The following is an 11,058-nucleotide window of genomic DNA, read 5'->3' as shown; positions in this document are numbered from 1 at the left end:
TATTTATTGTAAAAGCAAATTAAATGCAAACATTTACCTTTTTACAATTTCCATATAAAAGGAATTAAAGAAAACTTTTGATACATAAATTAATTTTACTTTTTAAAGGACTAATAAAACTAATAAAATCTCGTCTTTAAATTGAAATTCTTTATGATCAGGCAGCTAAACTATAACATGAATAATTCATGTCAGAGCTTTTCTTATTAAGGCTCATTTTCAATGCCATTGCAAGACGAAGGGCATTAGGTTAGGTCTTTGAATTATATTATGTTCAGGACTTGGTCAAAAAATATCTAAATTTATAAGGTTTTTAGGTCACTTTTTATTTAATAAATTTTGTAAAAAAATTCCTAAATTCTAGGTCAAACAATATTATTTAACAGGCATCTTAAAGTAGCGCTCTCTAGCGGTGAAACGGTGCTCCGTATAAACTCAACTGAGCATATTTCTGGAAGGCTCACAGTCTAGACTTTTCACTTTAGTGTCATTTTGACAATTAGACATCACAACTGCCAAAAAACAACTCATAAAACTGCAAAATTATGATCATAAATATTAATATGATTTACACTGACTGTATTGCTTTTAAACATGTTTTGTAGTTTTATAGCTTCATGGAGTGGGATTTGACAGATTGACTGAAAGCTGAAAACTTCTGTCAATTTTAGTTATGTTTGAAGTGTCATAATCTATATCTGTATTCAATTGTTTTTTTGACGTTAAAAAAGTAAAATTTTTACAATTTAGAGTAGAGCTCTTAAAATGATTAAGATAGAGCAAAACGGTTTTCATGTTCTTCTTAACATTTTGAAGTCCCGGTCACATTTTGACAGGTGTCAAGCATTTTGAAGCTGTTATAAAAATGACAGCTGTCAAGCTTTGCAATATTACCCTGCAATAATAGATCATATGATATAAACATACAAACAGTTTTACTTTCTTTCAATCTGTTTGTTTGTTAATTTGTAATTTATTTTTTATTTTTTCATTAGTCACAAGAAACAAATAAACAGAAAATATCAAAATGTTTATTAACAATAATTTTGCTAACTTGCTGGCTTTTTTATTATGTTTTATATCCTTGTTATCTTATCTAAAAGTGAGCTTTAATATTGATTTTATTATTCTTTAATAACCAATTTACCTGAATAACTTATGTAAACAATTTTTATTTTATTTTTGGAATCTACGTCAAATTGCAGGCCTCCTTGATGGAAAATGTCTGTATCGATCCTCGACTGTTTTTGTTCTATCAGTCTTGATTGGCCGCCCCCCCAAATCAAGCAGAAATTCTTAACTTGAGCAAAATTTTCTTGCACTTATCCAGAAAATTGTGAATAACTCGCTTATTTGAACCATCTTGTATATACGAACCATATAACAGAAGAAAGCTAATGAATGGTGCTCTCACGTGACGTTGAGCGAACACGGCTAAGTTTCCCGGTTCGGCCGCTAGAGGGCGTCAAAATTAACATTGCTTTTTTGACGGAAAACCGTCAAAATTGACACAATTTCCAGGTCATCCCCAAAACCGTGACAGTTGGGGCAAAATGGATGTCAGTGTGATACAGGGTGTCTCAGATTAGCGGCTGAATACAGGATGCCCCAAAAAAAGTGAAAAACAATTTTTATTTTGCGGAAAATATCTCAAAAACTGTGTAAAAAGCAAAAATGGCCAAAATTGTCAAAAAACTTAACTTTGACGCCCTCTAGCGGTCAAACTATCACACTAATGACCTTTTTTGAATACACCGTTGATAAGCCTTTGGTCTGGACTATATTTTACATTCAGTAACCTTTTGTTGTAACTATTAAAATAACTGAATTATTTTAGGTTAAAGCAAAAGTGGTTAAATCACTTTGAAGGTTTGTGAAGCTTGACTTTGAGACCCTCTAGCGGCCAAATGGTGCAACCGATTAACTTAAATGAGCACATTTTTGGAAAGCTTACAACCTGAGCTATCTTTTCACTTCAATCCCTTTTGGTCGTCAACTGTCAAATAAGCAAGTTATGAAGAATGTTTGGAAAAAGTGCACGAAAATTTTGCTAAAATTAGGAATTTAATATAATAATAAAAGAAAAAATATTTTTTATGTTTTTTAATTTTATTTAATTAAATTTTTTAATTACTGTTTTTTATTATTATTGAACAACCTGTTTATCAAATTTTTTCATCAAAAAATACGCGTTTGAAAATAAATAACACACATTTTGGTGAACAAATAATTCCCTGAATTTTAATCGAATTTATATTTCCATATTTTATGGACACACTGTATACATACACACCCCTCATTTTTCTGGATCGAATTTAATAAGTTTGCGATTGATGGGATAAATCACGCTTTCTTATCTATTAACTAAAAATAATCAAGTAGATTGCAAACATCAACAAATTATTAGCGCCATTAGTGAAAATGTTGTTAAATCGCGAATTTTAGAGCACATGCGCCATTAACATATCCAGACTGGAAAATTCGAAAAATTCGGTCAGTTTCATCTTGTAGAGCGCTGAAGCTGGATGTAGCTGGATCTCGCACACACGACAACTTGTTGCGCGTTTACCTCGGAAAGTGAGAGTTTTCAGTGAGAGTTTCAAAGAAGTTTTGGAATTTGCTTTATGGTAAGTTTTACTACATTTTTTATGTGTACATCAGTCTGTCAATACACGTGGAGAAGGGTCGTAAAAATTCTTAACAAATATTTACATATTTCAGTAAATTGGCTCAACAAAATATTCTTTGAAATTAGATTTAAACGAATTTGTGTATATTTTTGTAATTAATCAAAAATAGTTTTGGTTTAGGAGAGTTTGTGGAGTAGCAGTAAGTAAAAGTCTTTCAAAGAAATTGAAAAAGAAATTTGGGCAAAACTTAAGCTAACCCAAATTTCTTTAAGGGTGCAAATGAGATTACATAATTCTACTGTTCATGAGTTATGGACCTTTTGGAGTTTATTACAGTCATTATTATGGTTGTTTACTACACCAGGCTACAGAAAATTGCTTTTCATTAGTAACTCATTTGATACTGAATTTATAGAACGGATTATCTAATTAAGTTTATAAAGTATTTCTGTATAACACAAGAATTAACATCAAAAAGTGTTATTTTCTTCTATTGGAACTAATTATTAGATTTCTGGTTCAGTTTGATGTTAAGCTAAAATAGGTTTTATTGATTTTAAAATTTTTGTGAGAATAAAATTGTACAGGCTGAATTAACCATAACACAACAAAATAAAGTAAAATAAAATTTTATTAACTAATTTGTTTCGGAGAAACAAATAAATGTTGGACGCGTTTTAAAAACTATTAAAATTCACATTTTGTTTTTGACTATACAAGGTTGTTCAAAAAAACCGAGACAAATACAGGGTTAGACACCCCTAACCGTTAATTCAACGATTCTTATGACCAAATACTTAAATAATAACTAAAATCTGTCACTTCCGGCATAACCGGAAGAAGATGTCATCTTGCTTATTTTAAGCGATTCCTATCTGTATCCGTTTCTGAGATATTTACCATTTTATGTAAAATTTGACTATTTTAGTCTTCAGAACAGTTTTTGGGTTTTGTTATGATGGAAAAGGCTGAAATGTCACAAATGTTGTGAATGATGGTCAAAAAAGAGCATCAAAGCAAGTTTTTCAAATTGAATTGAACATCCCTATTTTCATAATTTTATCTTACTCCCTGTTCAAAATTAGAGTAAATTTGTAAAGGTTACTAATCTAAAAAATTGATTTTATCAAAGTATGATCAAATTTTCGTTTTGGACCTGAAAATTGACTTGAAAATTTGACCAAATAGATATTTTCTTGTTTCAAGCTAGAAAACTTACTTGAAAACTTGAACAAAATGTTTTGTCACTTAAAACTTGAAATATGACCTGAAAAATTGATATGTTGATTAAATTTGCATTTCGGATATGTTTCAAGCTGGAAAATGAACTTAAAAATGCGAAAAATAAGACATTTTTATGTTTTGACTATTGAAATTACAGAATGTCTTGAAAAGTAGATAATTTAATGCAATTTACATTACAGATATAAAAATTGACTTCAACATTTTTCCAAACAGAGAATTTTTACATTTCCTGCTGTCAAGCTGAATAAATTACTTGAAAAATTGATCAACAAAGCATTTTTCATGTTTTGGTCTGATAAGTAGATAGTTTAATCAAATTTACATTTCAGATATGGAAATTGACTTGACAATTTTACCAAAGAGTCAATTTTCACATTTTCTTGTTTCAAGGTGAAAAATTGAATTGAAAACTTGATCAATAAGGTATTTTTCATGTTTTGACATTTAATACTTGAAGAATGACTTGAAAAGTAGATAATTTCATCAAATTTACATTTCAGATGTGAAAATTAACTTGATAATTTTACCAAAGAGTCAATTTTCACACTTTCTTGATTCAAGGTGGATAATTGAGTTGAAATAAAGTTGATCAATAAGGTATTTTTCATGTTTTGACATTTGACACTTGAAGAATGACTTGAAAAGTAGATAATTTAGTCAATTTTACATTTCAGACGTGAAAATTGACTTGATAATTTTACCAAAGAGTCATTTTTCACATTTTCTTGTTTCAAGGTGAACACTTGAGTTGAAAAGTTGATCATTAATGTATTTCTCATGTTTTGACATGTGACACTTGAAGAATGACTTGAAAAGTAGATAATTTAATCGAATTTATGTTTCAGGTATGAAAAGTGACTTGATAATTTTACCATTTGCACATTTTCTTGTTTCAAAGTGAAAAATTGAGTTGAAAAGTTAACCAATAAGGTATTTTTCATTTTTTGAAATTTGACTGACACTGAAACCCTACAAAGTAATAACAAAAAAACGTTTTTAGGATAATTTGAGATTAAAGTGATAAAAATAATGTATTTTCAAACAGATTATTGTTGAATAGCACACGTGGTTTGTAGCATATGTTGAAACAATCTGGATTCAATATTAGCATAGAAAAACCCTTACAGATTTACAATAAGGGATTTACTGAAAGTTTGTGTGTTAGTTTTAGACTGGATACTGGTTAATAAAATGCAAATTAACCATTTAAATTGAAACATGTCAAGCGAATGGAAAGTAGCAATTTCCCACAAATTTTCTTAACCTAATTGGTTTTCTTAGTAGTTTTAAAAATTGTACGAGAAAATTTTATCCTTTTTTGTGACTTTTGCTTTAATTGACCCTTGTCGTTTCAGTTTGAAAAGCAAATGACGTGGCTTAATCAAAGGTTAGGGCTTTTTTCAAAGGATTGTGCAATACTAAAGCTTTTAGAGTGGCTAATCCTGCAAGGCTATAAAAGCTAATTAGGTTAGCGTGAAAATATACCTTCAATTAACCTTGCTTCTGTAGTGTTAATGGGTGTTTAATTAACTTGCTCCCAGGTACAAATTTTCTTATTTATATTTTCGTTTAAACTGACTGGGTTGCTTACTCAAAGGTCCTTTGTGCATATGAGCTAAACTTTATCAACAGTCAGGTTTAATATTGTTACGAAATGGACATCTTCATATTATACAGGGTGAGTCAGTTTATACTAGTAGGAAAGCAACTTAGTTTAAGATAAAAAAAATCGTATAAACATATGTCGGGAATCACTTCCTTTTTTGAGATACAGAATTTTTCATTAAAAAATCTTTTTTAACCAAATTTTGCTCTGCAAGAGGCAATTTGATACTGTTTCTTTTTCTATCTAACTCTCTTAAACTTATGATCCAATTATATTGGCATTTTCCTCATAAAAATGTCGCAAAACACTAAAATTGCAGACCTTCGATGTTACTATCGTAAATCCAACCAAATGCACTTTCAGTAGCTGCAAAGTCTGGACCCAGTTTTATGGTGTCAATAAATAAAACCAATTTACTGGCTGCGTTTGATTTCGTTTTGGATTATTTGCAAAGTTCCTTGTGTGTTACGAAATACGCGACTTAATTGCCTTTTAATTGTTGTATGTTCTAACCAGACATTGCAAATAAAAAACTATCACTAAACAAACGCGATTCAACTATCAGGACTCTTAATGATAAAGCGTCAGCGTCCGTTATCTCTAGCTTTTGCTTTCGGTGGATTTATTGAACGTTGTATATTAATATTTGCGAAACCGTGTAATAACATGAGCATTAAATTGATCGCGTTATAACACTAGGAAAACCGGATCAGCGACGGTAAACACAAATCCAGTGTTTGTGTTGTTATTAGATTCGTCTAACTACTAAAGTATAGAGAAAGGAAATCCCTGAGATACTTACTACTATCATTATTTTTTCGACGACTGACTTTGAAACTTGTGGTACATGATGATATGTTGATACATATCAATTTGGTTTTGTTGTGTGATTTATTTAACATGTTTTTTCAATTTCAATTTATTGGGGTCACGTGACTATTTTGAATATTTTTGAAGCAATTATCACTTTGACACCTTACGTTTGACGTTTTGCAACATTTTTACATTCAAAATATTGGATTTATCAGGGTCACGTGACTGCTTTAATAATTTTAAAACACAATTTTTTTTCAATTTGAACTTTGACAGCTTCAATTTGACGTCCCAGATAATTTTCAAACCTGTATTTATCAGGGTCACGTTGACTATTTTACTAATTTTTACCAACTGAATTTTGGTAGATAAAATTTGACGTCTGAGATCAATTTTTAATTTTGACTCTTTAAATTTGCCGTTCTGCAACATTTTCAAATTCAAAACTGCATTACTTGGGGTCACGTGACTGCTTTAATAATTTTAAAACCCAATTTTTTTCAATTTGAACTCTGACAGCTTCAATTTGACGTCCCAATTAATTTTCAAGTTCAAAGCTGTATTTATTAAAGTCACGTGACTGTTTTGAATATTTTTGAAACCATTATCAATTTGACACCTTAAATTTGAAGTTTTGCGACATTTTCACATTCAAAATTGGATTTATCAGTGTCACGTGACTGCTTTAATAATTTTAAAACTCAGTTTTTTTCAATTTGAACTTTGACAGCTTTAATTTGACGTCCCAGTTAATTTTCAAGTTCAAAACTGTATTTATTAGGGTCACGTTACTGTTTTGACTATTTCTGAAACAATATTCACTTTGACACCTTAAATTTGAAGTTTTGCGACATTTTCACATTCAAAATTGGACTTATCAGGGTCACGTGACTGCTTTAATAATTTTAAAACCCAATTTTTTTCAATTTGAAATTTGACAGCTTCAATTTGACGTCCCAATTAATTTTCAAGTTCAAAGCTGTATTTATTAAGTCACGAGTTAAGTCACCCTAAAGTGCCGACTATATATTTCTAAGTGCTTAGTATACATTTATAAATGCTTAGCTTGTTGTTTTCTCCTAGATAGTTGCGCTTCCAGTTTGGTTAGAGTTAGTCAGTTGAAGTTAGTTGTAAGATACACTTATTTGTAATTTTTAGTAATTAAATAATTTTTTAAAAAAGCAATCTCGGCTTTTGACTAGTTAACTGGCGCAGTCTTAGTGGATAATTTTCGGGCTCGTTATCGAATCGACGGTATCGAACTAACCGAGAAATAAAGAACTTACGTTTATTGTGGAGTGTTACAAAACCTCTTCAATAAGGAGATTGGACCAACTTTGCCCAATTCTCGCGAGGACCAGCATTTTTGGAAGGACCACATTGCCAACCGAGGTGCCAGCCCTTATAGATGATGATTAAGTCCATAATCGTTTTTATGTAAGTGTAATTGACAATTTTTCATGTCTGAAGTTGACGACCTAAGAGTATTTTTTGATAATTTGCGTTTATCTGCACCTTCAACTGGCTCTGCTTCTAGTTTACATTCTCAAGAAGTACAAGAAATTCAAACTATTAGTAATAAAACATTAAAAACTAATCAAGTCAAAATGCCTGAATTCAAAGCTGAATACTTGAACTGCATTCCTACTTTTGATGGCAAACCTAATGATCTCCAAAGATATCTAGCAGTTTGTCAAAGTGTGATTGATGCATTCTATAAACCTAATCAACCCAATGATTTTCAAAATATTTACCTACTAAATTGTATTATTGGTAAATTAACAGGAAATGCAAAATTAGTATTAGGAACCCAAAATGTGACAACATGGGACGAACTTAAACATATTTTGAATAGGAATTTTGCGGACCAAAGGGATGAAGCCTGTTTAAATCGAGATTTAGTCATGCTTCGTCAACAAAATAATGAAAAACCAAGTCTGTTTTATGACAGAATTTTGCATATCCTAAATTTACTTTGCTGTTATATTAATGTACATGAGGATAGTGATGCTGCAAAACAATTAAAATTTAACCTTTATAACGAACTAGCTTTAAAAACATTTCTCTCGGGACTTAAAGAACCGTTAGGAACCACAATACGTTGTATGCGTCCAAGAGATCTTCCACAAGCTCTTCAATTCGTAACTGAAGAATATAACACCCACTATTTCCAAAACACTAATAAACTACCTACACAATCGGCAGTAAGACAACAATCAACAACACAAAATTTTAAACCATTTCAAAATCAATTTATGCCTCAAATGCCCCAATACAGACCAAACTTTAGTAATTCATATAATCCTCAAACACCTAATAATTTCTTTAGGCAAGGACCTCAGTTTCCTTCACAACCGATTCCAATTAGACCTGACTACTCTAAACTTAGACAACATTTTCCGACTAATTCGCAAGTTTTTAAACCTAGACAGGGTAACAACGTTTTCCGCCCTAATCAAAATAAGTCCCTTCCAAATCCAACTCCGATGAGTACGACGACTCGCAATTCGACAAATATGTTTAGGCAACCCCAAAATTTTCAACGACACTATAATCAACCAAATTATACAGTAGAGGAACTTTATAATACACAGACATTTGATGACGTTAAAGAACATGCTGACAGTCAAAGTAGTCAAGAATATTGTAATAATGCCTATTCTGAAAAACAAATTTTCCTAGAAAATGAAGAAACATTAATACCACAGGAAAATGATTATTACACCTCGCAATACACTGAACCTTACCAATCAGACAATGACCCAAGTTCATTTTACAATGCTGACGCAAATTTTCAGGTACCAGGCCCCAGCAACCAAGAAACATAATACCTGAACCTGAAATAATACCCTTTAATAACGTTAACACAAGTGAACTCTCATATATTATCTTCCCAGAGCATAACTTAAAATTCTTAATAGATTCGGGTTCCACAAAATCATTTATTGATCCCTATGTAGCCAAAAAGTATTTTTCAAGTTGCATATCATTTGACCCTTTTGTAGTTTCAACTGTATTCCAACAATCATCTCATCAGCAAAGTGCAGTCATACCCGCTTCCAAAATTTTCAAATTACCTAATCCCCAATTTCTCAAATTTTATCTCTTTAAATTTCACAATGTTTTTAACGGTTTGATAGGCATTGATAATTTGAAATCTTTACAAGCAAACATCGATTATAAAACGGGATTCTTAAATACACCTTATGCCAATATCAAATTACAGTTCCATGAAACAAAAATGCAAGTAAACAATATTACTGTTGCTCCTCGTGCACAACAAGTTGTTCGAATTAAAACAAGTGTTCAAGATGGTGAAATAATAATACCATATCAAAAACTGCATAATTGTGAAATTCCAAACTGTATTACAGTAGCTAACAACGGTTATGCGATAACCACGATAACAAATAACACTTGTAACCCTGTAACTCTAGATCTTTCAGAGCCTTTTGATGTTGAAAAATATGACACCAAATATGACCAACTAATTGATAGTAATTTGCATAATTTTGAGAATGGCAGCGACATACAGAACCAATTCAACCCCTCACAGATAAGAACCGATCATCTTAATTCGGAAGAAAAACAAAACATTTTAAACTTGTGCAAAGAATTTTCCGATATTTTCTACTATGAGGGAATGCCACTAACTTTTACAAGCAAAATTAAGCATGCAATTAATACAAGTGATGAACTACCTGTGTATGCAAAGTCATATAGGTATCCATTTATACATAAAGCAGAAGTAGAAAGTCAAATAAACAAGATGTTAAAACAAAATATAATTCGCCCAAGTAATTCACCTTGGTCAGCACCTATCTGGGTTGTACCCAAAAAGGCTGATGCATCGGGAAAACAAAAATGGCGTGTTTGTGTTGACTTTCGGAAGCTAAATGAAAAAACAGTGGACGATAAATACCCCCTTCCGAATATTACTGATTTACTCGATAAACTTGGCAAGTGTCAATATTTCACTACTCTAGACCTTGCAAGTGGTTTCCACCAAATTGAGATGGAGGAAAGGGATATCCCAAAAACAGCATTTAGTACTGAACAAGGACATTTCGAGTACACGCGAATGCCGTTTGGACTAAAAAACGCTCCGGCGACATTTCAAAGAGTCATGGATAACATCCTCCGAGGAATCCAAAACGAAAAATGTTTAGTTTACTTAGACGATATCATTATATTTTCCACTTCTCTACAAGAACACCTAGAGCGACTTAGATCAGTATTTCAGAGACTTCGTGAATCTAATTTTAAAATCCAGTTAGATAAGAGCGAGTTCTTACGTCGCGAAGTGGCATATCTAGGACATGTAGTAACACCCGATGGCGTTAAACCTAATCCCGATAAGATACAAGCGATTAGAAACTACCCCCTACCTACGACAACAAAACAAATCAAAGGATTTTTAGGCTTGCTTGGATATTATAGGAAATTTATCAATAATTTCGCCAAACTAACAAAACCACTTACTAAATGCCTAAAAAAGGGTGCAAAAATAGAACACAATCAAGAATTTGTTGACTGTTTTGAAACATGCAAAACTTTGCTTATGAACGAACCAATTCTCCAGTACCCAGACTTTACAAAATCTTTTAATTTGACATGTGACGCAAGCAATGTTGCTTTAGGAGCAGTACTTTCCCAAGGCACTATAGGACAAGATAGACCTGTAGCGTATGCTTCAAGAACACTGAACGAGTCAGAACAAAATTACTCAACGATTGAAAAAGAATGTCTTTGTCTCGTATGGGC

General features: G+C 31.6%; 1 protein-coding gene across 3 annotated transcripts in view; it reads left to right on the top strand.

The window, feature by feature from the left end:
* The first annotated feature begins 2,481 nt into the window (after positions 1-2,481).
* Positions 2,482-11,058, top strand: part of LOC145729248 (G-protein coupled receptor dmsr-1-like) — a 115,285-nt gene continuing 106,708 nt past the window's right edge. Inside the window, exon 1 of one of the 3 annotated variants that reach the window (XM_081979931.1) lies at positions 2,482-2,627. Coding sequence is in view for 2 of the 3 variants with exons in the window: in XM_081979927.1 (XP_081836053.1) it covers positions 2,625-2,627 (3 nt within the window). In the remaining variant the exon portion in view is untranslated. The remainder of the gene's footprint in view (positions 2,628-11,058) is intronic. The other 2 variants (XM_081979927.1, XM_081979928.1) reach the window with 2 other exon arrangements.

Source organism: Ips typographus, linkage group LG5, assembly GCF_016097725.1.
Source record: "Ips typographus isolate SLU linkage group LG5, UJ_Ityp_2.0, whole genome shotgun sequence".
NCBI classification, from domain to species: Eukaryota; Metazoa; Arthropoda; class Insecta; order Coleoptera; family Curculionidae; genus Ips; species Ips typographus.
Note: the sequence above shows the minus strand (reverse complement) of the source record. Positions and strands in the feature narration are given on the sequence as shown.